The sequence below is a fragment of the Misgurnus anguillicaudatus genome, chromosome 7, assembly GCF_027580225.2.
Source record: "Misgurnus anguillicaudatus chromosome 7, ASM2758022v2, whole genome shotgun sequence".
NCBI classification, from domain to species: Eukaryota; Metazoa; Chordata; class Actinopteri; order Cypriniformes; family Cobitidae; genus Misgurnus; species Misgurnus anguillicaudatus.
The window spans coordinates 29,521,821-29,542,440 of record NC_073343.2 but is presented as its reverse complement, the minus strand read 5'-3'; the positions used below and the strand labels follow the sequence as shown (position 1 = coordinate 29,542,440).

General features: G+C 38.5%; 1 protein-coding gene across 1 annotated transcript in view; it reads left to right on the top strand.

Annotated features, from left to right (window-relative positions):
* mdga2a (MAM domain containing glycosylphosphatidylinositol anchor 2a) overlaps nt 1–20,620 on the top strand; it is a 232,707-nt gene that overhangs the window by 138,315 nt on the left and 73,772 nt on the right. Inside the window, exon 9 of the mRNA XM_055171404.2 lies at nt 15,874–16,143. Within this exon, the coding sequence (XP_055027379.1) occupies nt 15,874–16,143 (270 nt within the window). The remainder of the gene's footprint in view (nt 1–15,873; nt 16,144–20,620) is intronic.

Genomic DNA, 20,620 nt, shown 5'->3' with positions numbered 1-20,620 from the left:
ATTAAGAGAAAAGGTATTTAAGGTGGCCACTTGCAAGTTGTTGCTCTTTTTGACTCTCCGCTGAAGATTGGCAACATGAAGGCCTCAAAACAACTCTCAAATGATCTGAAAACAAAGATTGTTCAACATTATGGTTTAGGGGAAGGCTACAAAAAGTTTTGATGCATATTGCACATTTTCTCTTAATCAAATAAACCTCATTTCACTGCTGAAATATTATTGTGTCCTTCGGTTATTTGATAGATCAAAATGAAATTGCTGATCCAATCACCCAAATATTTATAAATGAAAATCATGGAAATTGTCAGAGGTGCCCAAACTTTTGCATTTGACTATAAATTGTATATGTGGTTTACGAGGACATGAATAGTGCATAATGACATGTTTATAATGCTATATACATGGGCGGGTTAAAAACATACTAATAAATGGTACTTTTTTATAGATTAAAGGCTGCCAACAGGTTTTTGTTATGGTTGGAGTTAGGGACTGGGGTAGGTTAGGGGAATAGACTATACAGTTTGTACATTATAAAATGCATTGCGTCTATGAAATTGAGAGAGAGAGAGAGAGAGAGAGAGGTTGTGTTTGGATTGTCCATCAGAATGATTGCCCTGGATCTTATTTTGTCAAAGCGCTTTAAATCTGCATGATTTTGTTATATTGGTAATCAAATGAAACTTGCACTGTTTACCTCAATCGCTCTCCCTTCATAAAACAAATAGTTTAGAGGTTAATGCTTAAAGGCCATCTGCTAACTTGCCCCTTGGATTTTTCCATTATTTTGAATGGCATTTAATCAGGATAATATCTGGATAGAATTAAAAGCTTAACAGTAAAAGCTCATTTCTGGACAGTGTATGTGTCCATCTGGTGTATAATTTATTCTAGTTTGACCTCTAACTTTCATAGATTTATACAATGTAATGAAACAAAATAATTGTATACAACTAAAATATTTTGGTTGTATTTAGAGTGGAAATTGTATTTATGATGATATGTAATCTACTGAAATGTAATAAAAGTCTTTGTAGTCCAAAGTAAAGATTAGGAGCATCAAACTTTGACTTTACTCATTGGCTATGTTTACATTCACAACATTTTGTCAATCCGACTGAATTGAAGGTTACGAAGATGCAGTTTACATGCACCCTAAACATTGCAATCTGATTTAAATGTTCGTTTACATGTACATCGAATAGAATCCGAACCGAACGTCTGCGCAAGCGCACATCTAGGGTTGCCAAATTCGCGTATAAGAACCATCCCAAATGGAAATTCAAAACTAGCCCAAAAGCATCCCAATGACTATTCACAGCCCAAATATCAATAACTAAGCAACGAAATCCTTTTACAGTATATTTAAAGGGACACTTCACCCATTTGCATTAAGCTTTGTATAGTTAGAACCCAGTCATGTTTTTGAATGGTCGTGCATCATTTCCTCAGTTTCCGCTGAGACAGGAGAAACACAGATTTCCGTGTTGCACTTCCTTCTTTCAATGATGTAAAAATCATCATTTGCATCACTGAAAGCAGGAAGTCCAATATCTTTGTTGAGGGGGTGAGACTACAAACACCCCCTTTCTCGGTCAAATACGCACTAAATTCGAAATGTATGATACATTTCGACTACAAATATGCCATACTTTCAATAAAGATGAATGTTTCTACGGGTGAAATGCTCCTTTAACACGCAGAAAAAAAACAGCTGGTTAAAACAGTTTTAACAGTAGCCCAAATCCAAACTCGAAAAAAAGCAGAGGACTTGGCAACGCTACACGGCAGACAGCATCTCTCATTGAGTTTTTATGCTTTATCTCTGGATTAAAATCAAAGCTGAGTTGGAGAAAGTTGTTCTTAAGTAGTTTTCAGATATGGGTAATGAAAACACAATTTTAAAAAGGCACAACACTAATTATTACTTTAAGTAGCCTAATGTTTTAAAAGTACACATAACTGCTGCAGAATTTAGTACATCACGTGACCCCATTAACGCTACCTTAATAATGCGTGATGCTATTGCCTTGCTATCGCATGTTTCTGTGACGAGAATCATGTGATATAAGAGGTAAATATAAGACGGATTACAAATGGATTATTTGGTTGCATGTAAACGTACCTATTGATTTCAATCTTTGATATGACCTTACACAGCCAATATTACCTCATTCCCCGCCAGCCTTTTTTTTAAAAGTTGTCCGCCAGCATTTTTATTTTTTTTTTGATTTTCACAAAAGTTTCACAAAATGCCTTCCATTAATTTTTTCTTCTATAATGATATAAACATACAAATATATCAAATGAAAGAACAGACCCTCTGTTTTCAAACAAACAAACATAATGGGGAAAAAAAACGTTTCATCCTATCTTCATTTGTTCTCTTTTTATAACCTCTTAAATATGGGTTTCTTCGAAAATACATTCTTTTGAGCAAAAAGCTGAAGGAATTTTGTTAGAGATCAGATTCAGATTGATTATCAAAACATACATAGAATTTAAAATTAATTAAAGGTGCAGTGTGTAAATTTTAGCGGCATCTAGTGCTGAGGTGCTGGGGAATTGCAACCAATGGCTCAGTCCACGGCTTACCCCTCGTTTTTTAATTACATAGAGAAGCTACGGTAGCCACCATCGGACAAACATGTCATTGGGGACAACTTGGTAAAAAAATGTCCATTAAGGGTTTCTGTAGAAACACGGTGGCACAAAATGGCGACTTTCATGTAAGGGGACCCTCGGTATATGTAGATAAAAACGTCTCATTCTAAGGTAAAAACACATAACGGTTCATTCTGAAAGGTCTTTATACACCACTGATAATATAGTTTTGTATATTATTTGCATTTCTGTCAAGAGATCCTTCTAAAAATTACACACTGCACCTTTAAATTGGGTATGTGGATAATAGCGGATTTACAGATTACCGTAAAAACTCGATATGAAAGTGTCATTGGCAGGGAGATATTTTTTCTTAAAGGATTAGTCCATTTTCTTAAAAGAAAAATCCAGATAATTTACTCACCACCATGTCATCCAAAATGTTGATGTCTTTCTTTGTTTAGTCGAGAAGAAATTATGTTTTTTGAGGAAAACATTGCAGGATTTTTCAAATTTTAATGGACTTTAATAGAACCAAACATTTAATACTTAACTCAACACTTAACCGTTTTTTTCAACGGAGTTTCAAAGGACTATAAACAATCCCAAACGAGGCATAAGGGTCTTATCTAGCAAAACGATTGTCATTTTTGACAATAAAAATGACAAATATACACTTTTAAAGCACAACTTCTCGTCTAGATCTGGTCGTGATGCGCTAGCGTGACCCGACGCAATACGTCATCACATCAAGAGGTCACAAAGGACGAACGCGAAACTCCGCCCCAGTGTTTACATGTGTTGAGAAAGAGGACCGTTCCTACGTTGTTGTATGTCAAATGATACTAATTAATGTCTTTGTGTCAGTTTATTGTTTACAATGGTCCGAAAATGTGCGTTTTATATATGTAACACGTGACCTCCCTACATCACTACGCATTTACGTTAGGTCGCGCTGGACCGGACCTAGACAAAAAGTTGTGGTTTAAAAGTACACATTCTTCATTTTTCTTGTCAAAAATGACAATCGTTTCGCCAGACAAGACCCCCACGCCCCTTTTGGGATCGTCTAAAGTCCTCTGAAACTCCGTTGAAAAAAAACTGCCAAGTGCCGAGTTAAGCATTAAATGTTGGGCTCTATTAAAGTCCATCAAAATGAAAAAAATCCTGCAATGTCTCCCTCAAAAAACATAATTTCTTCTCGACTGAACAAAGAAAGACATCAACATTTTGGATGACATGGTGGTGAGTAAATTATCTGGATTTTTCTTTTAAGAAAATGGACTAATCCTTTAATTGACAAGATCACTTGTCAATGGCGGGGAAAGAGAGATATAATGTAATACAATATAAACCTTAGTAAGGGTAAGTGGCATTTATTTTGACTTTGTTATTGCTGTATGTATATAGATTATAGGTTGTATTGTCAAAACTTTTGCATCTGTAAAATTTTGAATATTTTCACAATCCACAATTATTAATACATTATCAGATACGTCAGCTCCTCCACTATTATAGGTCAGCTGAGAAATGACCATCATCATTTTATCGCCTATTCAGTCATTTTCTTTTTAAATAAATGATGGGTTTAAATGAGTCATTCATGGCTTTTCATATGGCCCCACACATTGACCTATTCACCTGAGTGAATTCACAATGAATTTGGAGCTTAACAGAGCTACATAATGTGTGACCATTACAAGCATGCCTCTGTGAATAATAATCCTTTTATCAAGTTATCCTTTCTGCAGTATGCATTTGCATCATCTTTTCATCAAGAAAGATGAGTATGATCTCTATAAAAATCTCCGCTCGTGGCTCTGACTGTAACCACGACGACCCCGACATCGACCTCTCCGCATGCACGGCTCTCAGCCCTCTGCTAGCATTCGGTTTAATTGCTCCTCAAAAACCACAGCGCCCGCTTTAGAGCTCAGGCTATCTGCTGCTGACCTTAAACCTCTGCCTCTGCTTTGATGAAATGCTGGGTTGAAAATGAACCGCCTGCGGATGCGTGACGAGCAACAGACCGAACTTCACACAATGCATCGGGTTTGCAGGTTAAATCCTCTCTGCTCATCTGGACTACTGTTGGCTCCAGTCGTAAGGTGAAAAGTCATTGAAATACTTATGGTTATAGAGGATCACAGATAATTTAGCACCGCAGTACGCAGCACAAATGCTCGATTTCTGTTGCGTAATAGCAAATGTTTGTGAATGCTGTTGATGGACACGCAAATAGATCATTAGGAAGAAACTGTCTCGGTGAAACCATTGCCTAGTAGTTAGCGCACATCTTCTTGAGCAATGATGCCTATACAAGAGACAGGTTTGTTTCTGGTTTGCAATGCTCTTGATTATGTTTACTTCTTTCTCTATTTTTTGCCCTTTATTTGCTGTGAGTTAGAGTTTATTCATTCAAATAAAAATGTTGTCAAATGTTGCTTTTCTAATAAAGCGGGGTTTTTAAACGAACATTTATTTCTCGTCATTTTTGAGAAATTGGTGCAAATTAGTAATAGTGGGAAATTAAAGTTTTAAAGTAGCCACAAGGGAAGCCACTGTGACTTTTTTTGAGGCACGTGTAGAAATGTAAATGTTTTTTCATCATATTTTATATGCATGTCCTGAACAATGATCCACTCCAAGCTCATACTACTCCAATACAAATGGCTTTTTAGGGACTATAATTTCCCTGTGAAATAAATTGGTTTAATCAAAGATAACGGATATAACATGATTAAGCACTCCTATTAATTCTTTTCCCGCCAGCGTTTAAAAAAAATTGCCAGCCAGCGTCAGCATTTTTCATGATTTTCACAAAAGTTTAATGCATTCCAGAAAATGTTCTTCTTTAAATATATATAAACATGCAATATTTCAAATGAAAGAACAGACCCAGTTTCAGAGCGATCCTCAAAACTTACATGGACATACAGCTGTTTGCTCTAAGGCGATACTTGCGGGTTATATACATGGCACCACCTGGTGGATAATAGCGGTATTGCGGAAATTCGGAAATACTCGTCATTTGGCAGGGAAGTGTTTTCTCCGAGGGGCAACCTTTGATCTCTCAAAAGAAGCCAATACGAAAGTGATTTAAACTGCAATTCATCGACTGGCCGCTAGAGGCAGGCTCCAAAAGGGAGTCAATTACCATAGATCTCCATGTTAAAATGGCCAACTTTACAGTAGTAAATAATATGTTTACAGCCTGGTACAAAAATTGTTTTTGGTCTTTATAGCTAATTTTGCCCTTCGTGACAACTGTGAGGGGGTGAATTTTTTTGTAACTCATCCGTTTTAATTATATTTAGCCTACAATTCTGCTTAATTAAGGGTGTGGCCACTTGAGTGACAGGTGAACTGCCACTGCTGTCACCACAGTCGAGCTAGGTGGGCGTGGTTTGCCAACCAGTCACCTCAGCTCCACCCACGTCCCGCCTTTTTACCCATTTTCGGATATTTGCGAGTGATGCGCGGCGACACGCGGCCAGGATGGCGACAGCAGGCACTGCCTACTTTATGCTTCAAAACATCTTCAGAAACCAATGGGTGACGGCGTCTTTTTTTACAGTCTATGGTTTTCTCTTAATTGACGAGTTAACTCATTAATGGCGAGGAAAGAGTTCATTTAAATGCGACCCTCGATATAGCTGCTCTGACAACGAATGTCCCACCTTTCAGTTCCAAAAGAACCAATCATTTCTCTGAAAAGATTGATGATTTTATGTGGGAGGAGCTCTTTACAGAGTTGCGTGAGGTGCTTGAAAAAGGTGTTTTTAGTGCAATTTAAGCTTAAGAATGAAAAGTTATGGTACAGTTGATGTTTTACAGGTTTATATGTTGATCAGAAATATTTAGTTGTGATTTTAGCACAAGATTTTAGAGATATCTGTCGTGTAGACAGGACTTTAGTTTTACATGACTGAAATAACTGCCCATAGGCGTTGCAAATATAGCCGCCTAGTGGCACAACTTCTTAAAGGGACTTTTCTTAAATGGGTTTAATTCACATATCTCTGACAAAAATGATTAGAAATTGGCACCCTTCACCAGCGTATGTGGAAATATAGGAAACTATCATTGGACAGTTCACTGAAGAAAATTTTCCTCTTGATCCCAAACTATGTTTACTCCATATATACTCTATAATCTTGTTGGTAAATGCAAGAAAATGGAAACATCAGTTTGCTTCAGGCCAGGTGTGTCATTGCACTAAAATGGAAAGAAACCCAAAAACCCTCTCTTAGTTAATAGAAAAAAAGACCTGTTACCTTGCCTTGGAAAACGGGCCTATGTTATTATAAGACTATAAAACACATAGGCAGAGTTTGGGGGGCAGGGGGGGCACTGCCCCCCCAGATCAGAGCCAATTTTGATTTTGTCTGAGTTATTAATGAAATAGAAATATGAGAATTCATATTTTATTTTTCTGATCTTAATATTTCAAATGGTAGTAGACTGAGCAATTTATTTAATGCAGTATTAATTCATTTAAACCATGTATTTAAAAAGCATTAAAGCGACTGAAAGTAGGATTTTAAGTGTTATATTAATCAAAATCAATGTATTTATTCATGAATATGTCCTCGTTGGTGTCAAATGACCGCTGCCAGTCATCTGACTTTTCTTTGCAAGCTTAGAATTTCTTCTCTTTACTTACATTGAACGGGTAAGTCCAAGGAGGCATCCATATCGTTCCGCCGTTTTGATAACTATATTAGCAGAGAGGGACAAAAAGCACTAGCCTACCAACGCGTTTCCAAAACGCATTTTCATTCAGAACACCTGAACCAGCTGCAACGGACAAGGAGATTGCAACACGTAGTTGCAACACGCATTTGGAAAGGCGAAGTGCTAGAGAGCACTGTTCGTTTGAATGCAAAATACAATTTCACCACTAGATAGGGGTAAATCCTACTTATTGCCCCTTTAAGCTGCAGTCTCCGCTAATTTCAAAGTATTGTAGTACCCTTTTTGCCGGTAGGTGCACCCCAAAGCACAAACGCAAAACTTTGCCTATGTTGCAACATTTGGACTCCCTTTCTACATTTCTGCAATAGACCAGATAGCAGAATAATTTAAGACTTTATTAAAGAAACAATAGTTAAATAATATTGATTTGCTGTGATTATTTTATCTTTTAATTTTAATACGCAATTAAAAAAATTTTTTTTATAAACCTAATAAATAAATACCCTTGATAGTTTGTATATTTTAGCAAATTTTTTTGGCACATTTTGTTTTGTATTTTGGTGTTTTCACATGGCATTTTTATGCAATATCTTAAAGTCGCATGAAAATACATGGACGAAAAACAAGCTTACCTGTATGTCAATAAAAAAAACTGTATTTGTCCATGTACAAACGTCATTGTTCCAAGATATGTTGCTATGTCTCTGTACAAATATCTGTGTGCCTGATGCAATTATGCGCAATTGAATGTGTTCACTCCAAAATAGCTGAAATTTTAAGAAGAGACTTAGCACAGAATAAGCAAACTAAAAGCAGAAGTGTGATATTTGACAAAGTGGTGTTTTTAATGCACTTGAACTCAATTATCTCCTGTCACTTGTCAAGTGTCCAAATGGTCGCCCCACCTACCCAACAGCGTCTGCAACCTTCACCAGTTAAGGGGTTAATTGAATTCGTTTTCTGGGCATGTACCAGCAAAAACTACCCATTCACAATTAAGCACGCACTGATTAATCTGGACCAGCTTCAAGTCTGGCAATAATCGCCACGAAACCGATGGCTGTGAGCATAAATCTGAACCTCAACACATAGGATTTTTGCAAGACGCAAAAACTGCAGACTCTAAAGGTCAATTGGCACTCTTGTCATTGCTTGTATGCCTTTGATGTGTGGTTAGACAAAAATGGAGGACAACACAGAGAAATAAAAAGTCAATTGAGCTTATAGTGTCATTTTCACAGGTGCAGTGTTTGGTGACAGTCGATCCTCCCTTATTAGGATGTGACATTTTCACTTAAACTCTTGTCATTGGCATAGTGTAAAACACCTGGCTTGCATTTGCATTACCTTGGGATAGGTAGGGTATTAGTAGAAGGGAATGGATGTGGTTGGCTTGTTAATTCTGCCATGAGATTATATTTTGATGATGGATTCTCATGTGGTCATGTTACTCATGCAGACGTGATAAATATGACTGCCTTGCACCTTAGACCTAGGACTGAAGTAAGTTTTAATTGCATCTAAATGTGGCAAGGCTGTCTGATTATTAATGATCTAATATATTTTAATGAATGGATAATTGCAGTTAAACCCTGACAGTAGCAACCCACCATCTCCTCTGTTCTCGTTCGGGGCTCTAGGGTAGATGAAGAAACTTTTCTGCATTTCTGATGAGACAGTCGATGGAAACCTCTTCTTGATATTACGGTCTCATTCACCGCAGCCAGACCTGTCACAATTACATAACCGCATAATTCTCTGATCTAATCGTGTTTAAATGAGATAACAGTGCATTGCTTAGCATTTTAAATGCAGTATTGTCATTCAAATAAGGTAATATGTAAAAATGTCATTGCATTATGCACTGAAAAAAATGATTCATTGAATTTAATAATTTTTTTAAGGTAAGTGGTTCCAATCAATTTATTTAAGCTACATTTAAACAAAATGTTTATATTTTATTTTACATTACTAATCTTTTTTGTTTAAATGTAGCTTAAATAAATTGATTGCAACACTTACCTTAAAAAAATGATTAAATTCAATTAATCATTTTTTCATTGTGTTTAGTGCATTGTGTAAGCGAACCAAATGAATACGGGGTGTCAGTGAACCGCAGTTAATGCATATTATTAAAAATGTCTGTTCGTGCATATAGTTTCATACACTGTAAAAAGTAAAAGGATGAACTTTAAGGAAATCATACATTTTATTGGATGATTCCAGGTTTACTATAAATAAATAACATTTTGTATGTTTTAATCGTATTTTTTTTTAATTACAATGGAAGGAAAAATTTTAAGGGATAACTTCCAACGCTATCTCATGGCAATTCGTACAGATTTTACAAGGTGGGTAAATGGTAGTAATTCGTACGACCACATTCATACATTTTGTACGATTTGCATTTGCCCCTGTGACGTTGGGGTTAGGGGTGGGGTTTCGTTATAGTTTTTTTTATTATAATATTAGCCAATTCGTAAAATATGTATGAATTCTTGTGAGATCAAGCTGGGAAATTTAAAAAAACTGTCATCATTTACTTCTCCTCATTTTGTTTGAAACCTGTATGAGTTTCTTTATTTTGTTAAACACAAAAGTCGATATTTTGATAAATGATGGTAACAACACTATTGACCTAAATAATTGGAAAAACTCATAGGTTTCGAACAACATCAGGGTTGAGTAAATAATGACAGTATTTTTGAGTGAACTATTCCTTTAATAATTAAATCTCAAGAATTTTTGTGACATAATCATCAAAATGTATTCAACTGCAGCAAAATATGCAAATGTGACTTACAACAAGTTTGGAGTCAAACTGATGAAGCTTTGAGAAGAGAGTTTTCGGAAAGACAGATACTTATTCAAAGCGACAAAGTGTTGGGCGGCGCATATGCAAATAAGTATTCCGACGTGGAATATAAGAGCACTGCGGATGCTCATCATGAGGGGATAAACTTGCCATCCTGATTAGTGGTGTGGAACTGGGATAAGCGCTCCAGAATACAGGAATATTTCTCTTCTTGGATGACACGGTACCAGCGTTCCGTGCTCGCTGTTCGTTTAGCATGCCATTCAAAGCTGGCTGCCAGCCTAATTAGCAGAGAGCTAATTTATTCCCTATAGTATTCATTTATGAAAAAGAGAGTATATAGTCACGCAAAGAAAAAACTCCAGAGTGCGATTCAAAGCACCATCACCATTCATGTATCAAGCCCGGCTTCTACTCCCCCAAGAAATGCACACGAATAGAAACTAAATCTACATTATTGCTTTAGTTAACATTGAACAGATTGATAAAGAGCTTGGGACTTGTTAATTAATAGGTTTCAGCATACTTGTCTCAATGCGAGGCTGTTGTGTCGTGTAATTGCCTGTTGCACAACATTTTGCCCCATAGGTCAGAAAGAAATGGTTACGTACGGCTAAACAATCATAATGTCTTGTCTGTGAATGGGCTGTCTTCTGCGTGCAATTAAAACCCTTAATAATAATGGAGAAGACAGAATGCCTTAAGGTTTAAACAGGACGTCTCCTATGGATTTTACGAGGCCATTATGCCAAGCAGTCAACGCCGTTCGACTCTTATTTCTTATCCTGCCAGAGCTCTAAGAAATTACCGCCTCCGTTCAGTTAGATCATTTTGTCAGAGATGCATTTGTTGTAGCGCTATCTGACATCATAGAAATGAAGCAATATATTCTTAAAACTTTATACAATAACATCATTGCGGCGCAGTCAATATGATACACAACTGTTATTAAAATGTGGGGATAAAATATTTTGCAGCGTACAGTTCATTCATTACCTATTTTGGACTTCTGGTCCTACACTTCCTGTGGCAAGCTGTTTGTATTTTCCCTTCCCTTGCATACACATTGTTCTTCCCATATTGCTGAAAAATCGATTTGCAAATGCTCACCGTTGCCGGTCGTCGCCTGTCTAAAAGCGCGAGTACGCGATAACCCTCGTGACTAGTCCATCAAACCCTCATCCATCGGAAACATGTCAGTCGGAATTGGTTCAGTTCGGGAACCTCAGCCGTGAAATTCAGAATGACAAAATGTGCAGGGCCCGGGCTCGCATCATTGCCTGAATAAAGTCGTTGTTCAGGCTGAACTGTTGACCTCAGCTGTAAAAGATATTGTATTGCGCTAAATGTAATCCACTGTGCAGACTCCACATGTTGGTCATTTGGAGAAGGGGAAACAAAAGTCAACACAACACTTTTTGAAGGCTTCGTTCAAAATGGCTAAAATCTTTTTCTTGCTTTCTTTCTGTTCTGAAATGTGCTTTCAGAGATACTGGACATTATGTTGAACACATAAATGCACCTTTTAGCATTTATGTAAATGTACTTCTCTCGTGACCGACCGTTTTAATATGTGTGTTCAATTGAATATGGGAAATTGCCCATAAGTGAAGTGTGAGTAGCTTCAGTTATTGGATTCTGTCTCTGTATTGCATATAATGTGCCATTAATCCATGCAAAAGACATCCTTTATGTAATCGTACAGGTCATAAAATTTCCACAACAGACAAATTCAAGTTAATTGGAAAAGATTTGACAATGATTTGTATCCCATTGACACCTGAGTAAATGCTTTAACTCAAGGGCATCATTTCCACTTTAAATCCCAATCGTGTCTCCCCACTTTCAAAGTTGTTTGTTTAGATTTTTTAACCGCACGTTGTCATCGCCACTGAAGAGCAGGACCGAGCAGGACAAAGAGAGTTTGCCTGTGTTGACAGGGACACCCGCAGCCATTGACTGGGATACATGCACAACCTCCTTGGCTAGGGCAGTAACGGTACATTCACATGGGGTGAAAGCGTTAACGCTTGACGGAAGGCTTGTCTGAAGCGTGGCCAACAGCCACAGTGGTCGCAATACATGCTCCAGTCTTCCATAAACGTAATTGGCTGGCTCAGTCTAGGTTATTTGCATAAGGCGATCTGATTGGCCGACGCACGCGTTGGCGCTTAAAAAGTTGAAAAATGTTCAACGTCTGCCGCGAGCAACGGCAGTGACGTGGCGCTGACGGATCCACAATTCAGTTCGGCAATGCATGACGTCATTCATTGAAAGTGAATGGGAAGCGTTAACGTATCATAAGTACCCTTTAAATAGCTCCTAATATGTATCATGTAGGTACAGATATGTACCTCTGAGGTACTAATATAAACTTTTTAGGTGCAAGGGCACACTTTTTAAAAAAAGGACAGGTGGGGCAATTTTTGACCGTTTTTCTGGCTTTGTACCATCTGACAGTAAACAAATTTTTTCTCAATTGACAGCCATTCAAAAGTACAAGTAAAACATTTAACAGAGACTGCGTCCGAAACCTAACCCTAGAGTCACATTAGCTACTAGAGACAGAGCGACAGGCTACCATTCATTTTTAATGGGAGTGGCCGTTTGCCAGCGACGAGGAAGGTGGGGCCAAAATAGACAAGAAGGCAATTTTATGCAAATGCTGAGTGATGTGACAAAGCGACTGCCAATCAGAGTGAAGGGTCAGCTCAGTGGCTCGAGTCGAAGAAAATGATTCAAGATGGCGGAAAATGTGTATTTCTGTATATATCTGATAAGTTTGGCATTTTATCTCATATATTTTGTTACTTTTATCGAGAAATAAATACTTTTAAATCCAAAAACATTGTTCTTGTAACTTAACAATACCTTTGAAGTGACTTTTGATACCGCTTTACTGTTCCCAAGCAACCAGGAGTAAGCATGCCCAGGACCGCCCATCAAGCGAGTGCGTGTGGCTCGGTGTCGCTCACTTGTAGCTAATGTGACTCTAGGCTAACGCCCCATTCATACAGCCAACGACAAGCAGTAGCAGAGCGACGCGATCTCATTCATTTCAATGGAAACCTGGCGACTTCCGGCGACACGAGCGAAAGTGACCGTTGGCGACCATATGGGCGTGTCCAGCGATGGGAGAAAGTTAAGAAAAGTTAAATTTTATGCAAATGTCGAGCGACTTTTGGGAGCGACTACCAATGAGAACAAAGCAGTGGAGTTCACGTCATCCTTCTCTCGTCAGTTACTGGCGTGGATGGAACTCATTTGTTTATGACAAGCAGATTTAGAAACGCCTCATTGAAAGAGACAAGCGACACACAGCGATAACGTCGCTGGCTGTCTGAACGAGGGGTTAGGCAGCTTACTTGTTGCCTCGCTGCCTCATGAGGCAATGACTTCGGCGCAGGCCCGGATTGGCCATAGGGAACCGGGAGGATTCCCGGTGGCCCGGTCTGTTTTTTTTGGCCACGAGGGCCCGTGTTGTCATGCCACCGGGATGAAGGTTGCTGTCCTTAGGCTGCCAGCAATCACAGCAGCACCATTCACGTATTTAAGGGTGAGAAATGCCCCTCTGCTTTATGCCCAAGTTGATTGTGTCCCGGGTCCCGACCACTTATTGGAAGAATTCTTGCATTAGGGTTCCTTAACATCTAAAATGCATGGAAAACGCAGGATGTGCCGTATAATAATAATAATAATAATAATAATAATTCCATATTTGAAAACTGCAATTCTAATTACTCACTAGAAATGCATTTAAAATGTGTAAAAGTGAAAATATAACTTTATTCACACTATTTTTGTGATCCAGCCGCTTCCCTGGCCACCATTTTATTTTTTCGAACTCGACCCGGCTTGACCAATCACATTCTCCACGCACACACACGCTTAGAATTGTGGGACAAGACGATGAAGGTGTCTCGGGAGTCAGGAAGTAAAGCAAACATTGGATTTGGATGTGCCTTGATGCCATCATGCTTTGGAATGCTGCCTCCGAAGCTCCGACTCAGTCAGAATTTATTGCTAACATTAATTTTGCAAATAGTTAGTTATACACTGAAAAAAATGATTCATTGAATTTAATCAATTTTTTTAAGGTAAGTGGTTGCAATCAATTAATTTAAGCTACATTTAAACAAAAAAGATTAGTACAGTAAAATAAAATATAAAACTTTTGTTAAATGTAGCTTAAAAAATTGATTGCAACCACTTACCTTAACTCTTTCCTCGTCATTGACAAGTTAACTCGTCAATTAAGAGAAAACGCTTCTCTGCCAATGACGAGTATTTATGGCAATCTGTATTTCAGCTATTATCCACCAAGTGGCGCTCTTATCCAACTTATACAACCTGGAAGTATTCCTTTAGGGCAAACAGTTCAAACTCTGTGTATGTTTTGATAACCACTCTGAATCTGATCTCTATGAAATGTCCTTCACAAGACGCAATTATCTCTTCAAAATGTAGTATTTTTAAAGAAACCTACCCATATTTTGAGAGGAAGGTAAGTTTTTGTTTGAAAGCAGAGAGTCTGTTCTTTCATTTGATATATTGTATGTTTATATATTTAAAGAGGAACATTTTCTGGAAGGCATTAAACTTTTGTAAAATCATAAAAATTGCTACTTTTTTAAATGCTGGCTGGGAAAGAGTTAAGGGCCCTTAAGATATTTATGGATATAATTAATAATTTTCATGCTTTTAAGGACATTTTCTAGAATACTATTCTGATTGGTCAATTATTGCATGTGGCTCTCAAATATTTTTGTAATAACAATAATTGCCAATAAAAACGGTATAATTGACCTCTGTTCCAGCCCATTGACCTCTGTTCCAGCCCATTTCCAGCCCTTGTATGTTTAATCAAATCATTTCAAGTCAACATTTCAATATCTTCAGTTACTAAATTGCTCAGTAGGCATTGAACATTTTTTTCAGTTAGCTATAAACCAATTTAAAGTGATACTGTAAATCCTTCCTCCATCCCTGTGTTATAAGTAAGGTGTAACATGATTGACAATAAATTATAAATGTTCCAATTACAGCTCTGTGTTTTGGCTCGCAGGTATCCACAGACCTGATTGAAAAGTGAAAATTGAGGCAGAATGTGGTGTGTCCAGCAACTGTGTGATTTTGCACATCAAGCGCTTTCCTTTAAAAGCTCACGACTCTCAGCGGACTTCAATAGAAATGCTGTGCACCACAATAGCACCATCCTCAAAGATTCTCCAAATCAGACAAAAAAACTGCAAACGTCGTGCACATGCCAGCGTCCTTTTAAGGACATCACATTATATATGATGATGTTCTCCCGGGGCTGGTGTGTGCATCATGGTGCATGTGCACGCGCGTTGGCTCGCAACACCATGAATCACAGATTCATGACAGGTCACCCTCTTATGAGCGCTGTGAGTCAGCAGTTATTTCATCTTTTGCTGCTTCTCAGTGTGAGCATAAAAGTTTTCAAACCCATCTGTGATCTCTCTACAGCTGCCGTGGCGCATCTTCAGAATTTCAAACATGAGAATAAATGTCTGCTTTAGCTTTTTGCGTTTTGAATGACGTTTGCATTTCCTGTCAAAGGCTTGCAGCAATTGATTTTGTGAAGGCGTTTAAAACTCTTTATTTTAGCGCAATTTTATCACTTTGTTCTCGAAACATGGGGTTTCTTATGTGTATCGGTTTATTGACTGAGTAGGTGGCGGTGTTAAACCTTGCTTTAGTTTCTGATAAGAATGTGCATCCTTTGCTTCTTTCAGATCCCCCTGCTGTGGAGCCAGCGTATATGGAGATTAGGCAGGGTCTGGGGCGCCCGTTCTCGCTGAGCTGCAGGGTCTTACGTGCCCACCCCTCGAAGGTACTGAAGTATGAATGGAAGTTGGGTACTAGACTGCTAACGATGGGCCAGCTTGATACCCGCGATGAGACGGAATATCACGTGAAGGCGCTAAACCGCGAGGGATACGGCGTGTATACCTGTGACATCACCAATGAGGCAGGATCTGGACGGTGTACCTTTCTTGTCACAGGTGAGACGATTGATTTTTTAATTACCAGGGTTTCCACTGGTCCTTGAAGTTTATGAATCTGGGGGGAAAAAATCAAGGCCCTGGGAAGTTTTTGAAAATATACATACATATATATGGGTCATTGAAAGTGCTTGAATCTATTTTATGCAAGTTTTCTGGAAAAAAATCTGTATTGTTCCCTGCGTAGTGTAGGATAATATCATAAAAATTCTAGACTTTTAAAGCACACTTGCTAAACTGTTCGCTTTAAATGCTTATATATATTTTCTGTATGCGAATGTTGATTCATACCAAAATGCTTTTTTGCATAGTTGTGTTTGATACATGAAAACGTTTAGGGTTATGTATGTAACTGTTGTTCCCTGAGAAGGGAATGAGACGCTGCATCTCCCTTGCCATACTTCCTGCGTCCCTGTAACGCCGTCTTTGGGAATATTTCAGAAAGCGATATACTTCCTGGCTCTCGCTTCACCCTGTCTTTGTCGTGAAGCCTCACCATTGGTTGAATTTGATATACACATTCAGATGCACTTACCCCTGGAGGCGTCCCCAAAGTGTCACCGCAGTGACGCAGAGCGAGTTCCCTCGAAAGGGAACTGTAACAATGTATTTTAAAAGGTAAAACGATGTAACCTTGCTCTCACTTGAAATGTGTCCCCACATTTATTCCTTGAATTTGAGGTATTGGATGTTTTGGCATGCACGAGCACGCTCTCTGTTTACCGTGTCTGCGCAGTTCGTGACTTCGTGCCAGGGCTAGCATCGCTAATCATAGCAGACATAAACTTTTACTAGCAGTGATTTTAAATGGATTTCTCCAAATAGCATGCCAAACTTTAGCCGTCGAGTAGAAACTTTGCGACTGAGGCATCAGTGGGAAGCCCAACCTGCGCTATAGCACACGCCAGCGTGTGAAATATTCTCCCAAAAACACTGTGGTCTTGTTTCTTTCTATAGAGACCTTTCTCTTCTTGTCATACAATTCATAGACACTTGTGACCCTCAGACATTTTAAAAAAACACGGTGAGAATGCGAGCTTCAATGAATGGCTGAAACACAGCCCACCACACATATGCACCTGAAAGTACTCGGTTGAGTAACAGAACTGTCTCTCTCTCTCCCTCCCTCCCTCTGTCTCCCTCTCTCTCTCTCTCTCTCTCTCTCTCTCTCTCTCTCTCTCTCTCTCTCTCTCTCTCTCTCTCTCTCTCTCTCGTTATGGCCTGTAACATCTTGTGATCCTTGACACTAAGTACCAAATTATATATATAAAAAACATTTCAAGAAAGCAGAAAAAAATACTTACTTTGGAACCAAATGTACCTGCAATTATATAATCACCCATACAATGCATTGAATTCAGTGGTGCTTTTAGGTCTGATGGGTCACTGATGGGTCATTACTATAAAATAGGAAGAAAACACATCTGAGGAGTGAACAGTGTTGAAATAAAAAATGACCTCCACTGGTAGATCCAGTAAAGGAGCTAGAACTCGAAAAGTCGATTTGCATAGAATTGTTTGCCAAATGCATAAATATTAATGTAATGTTTTCTGTAGGACGATAGCTAAATAAAAAGGCTTACCGACTTTTGAAAGTAAAGGACAAAATTCTTTCTTTGTCTTTTGTTGTTGACATCAAAGGCTTTGTGTCCATTACATTTTCTTTGCAAGTAAGTCACTTGGTAAAAGTTAAATTAGACAGAGGCCGAATTGGACAGGTTGCATAATATGCTTTAATTCTTGCAAACTGAATGCATTTTAATTTTTTAAAGGTGCAGTGTGTAAATTTTAGCAGCATCTAGTGGTGAGGTTGTGAATTACAACCAACGGCTCAGTCCACTGCTCACCCCTCGCTTTTGTAAATCATTGAGAAGCTACGGTAGCCCCCACTGGAAAAAAAATGTAATTAACGGAGACAACTTAGTAAAAAAAGTTTGTCCGTTAAAGGCTTCTGGAGAAACATGGCGGCACAAAATGGCGACTTCCACGTAAGGGGACCCTCTGTGTATGTAGATAAAAACGTCTCATTCTAAGATAATAAAAACAAAACGGTTCATTATAAAAAGGTCTTAATACACCACTGATAATATAGTTTTGTATATTATTTTGCATTTCTGTAAACAAGATTCTTCTAAAAATTACACATTGCACCTTTAAAGGTAAATGAATGAAGATTCTGGATCTTGAAACAAAACCAGCTGAGAACTAGAGGTCTTCTCGGGTTTAAAGAAATGTACGTGACCCGAAATGACACAAATCACTTTTTAAAAGAACCCGAGATGCATAAATAATTTTTTTAAAGGGGTCATATTAGTAGTTTTTTTTTTAAGATGTAAAATCAATCTGTGGTGTCCCCAGAGTACTTATGTGAAGTATATAGATAATTTATTATAACATGTTAAAATTGCATCTTTGTAGGTCTGATCAAAAATGTGCTGTTTTTGGGTGTGTCCTTTAAAATGCAAATGAGCTGATGAAATGCAAATGATTGCGGTCTGTTGCAATTGAAACTCAATTGTGCTGTCAATTATTTTTTTCTTTCTTACTCTCTCTGCACTAAATGGCAGTGCCGTGGTTGGATAGTGCAGATTAAGGGGCGGAATTGTAATTGGCCTTGCTACCTACCTCACAAAACAGGCGAAATCTGAACAAACTATTTTTCACATGTTTGCAAAAAATGGCTTACCAAAGTAAAGTTACTGGGTTGTTCTTTTTTCACATTTTCTAGGTTGATAGAAGCACTGGGGACCCAATTATAGCACTTTAAAAGAAAGACCTGATCCGAGACAAACCCGAGAAAATTAGACCCGAGTCTGACCCAAACAAGTGGCAATTTTTATAACCCGACTTAACCCGAATGTAAACGGCACCAACTTTATTTATTTTTTTTTTTTTGTCACCAAGATAACCCCTTAAATGTGCATTCAAAATTGATTGACAAGTCTGTTTTAACGAAAATTAACCTACCGCCTGCCACACAAAGTCAAAAGCGCTCTTGCCAAACGGGAGCTTGGGGGGGTTGGTAAAGGACTCGATGCACACACGCAAGATAGTTCAGGTTGTCTTGGTTTCATTCGGCAAAACACATTAATTTTAAATTACCCAAGACCCGATGCCGCTATTATTATACCCAAACAGTGTCCGAGGCACAAATGATACCAAACTCGCTCGGGTCGGACCTCAGGTTTTCGGATCTAAGTGGACTTGTCAAGACCCCTACTGACAACCCCTGGTCTACAGTACATTTGTACCATCAGAGATTCAATGCTGATTGTGGTAGACAAATGAGACACAGTACAATCCTTCATAAATCCCTTTTAATTTATTTTTTACTGCCTATTAAGCAGATTTAGTTTTTTGCCCTTGAAATATTTCCTTATAGGCATGCTACTCAGTGTACATCCAGTCATTAATATGATGAAATGCAAATCTCTGCAACAAGCGCTTAACCAAGACAACCACTTAACAACCGAATAGATTAAATTGCAAAAATATTTTTTTTAGCATGACGAAGAGCTTTCAATAATGATTCACAAGCCACACATGCTTTTCCTCAGAGATTCGAAACACCATATCTGGGACTCTCCGGATGTCTGTTTTGGCACCGATAAATCCAGCCCACCGTGTCACCTGGAACGTTCGGTTCGAGCGGCGGAGCAATTTCTCTTTGATTTCGTGCCATCACATAAGCAGGCCGATCTCGTGCCTGCTACTGCACCAGACATTCGTGTTTAGAAATGGGAACTGCTAGCTTGTGATTCCGCCCTCCCCGCTGTTGAATATTCATGGCTGAAATCCCAGCTGGTTGATGAGGCATCCTGGACCAGAGGAGGATGAGGGAGAGATGAGATACCTGCTTTCTGATGCATAGGTTATTTCTGGAGATGTTCGGTCCTAATCATTTAATTTGCATTGACAATTTCCTTCTCTGTTCAGTAGGCATAAAAGAGGATTATATCAATCATATCCGCTCTCCTTGTATCTCTCTCCCTTGCTCTCTCTCTCGCTCTCTGTCTCATTCGTTCTCTTTCTCCTCCATGCACTTCTGTAGGACATACCGAAGGCCATTATTTCACTCAAACCATGCATCTGTGATGAGCCTCTGCTCGCTGTAATGCAGGAGCGTGCCGCCGTGCCTGCTTCCAAGCTTTTCATTTATCGTTGTCATCATATGGGTTTTTATGATGCAAGCAAGTAAATCCCACAATGAATCCATTTTATTGGAGGTTAAGCTACCGCAATGTGGTACCACAACAAATTCATTGAAACAAAGTCAAAGCCACAGAACAACAGACGAACGTCACACGGCCGTCGGGTTTTGTGTGGCACTTGAACAAATGGCCAATGCATCAAATTGACATTTCACTTTGTCACAGCAATGCGCAAAAGATAAATGTGTTTGAAGATAAAAAATGCTGGAGTTTCTCTGTCTCAGACAGCAGTGAAGAATCGAGCAGGGTTACCAATTAAGACACAC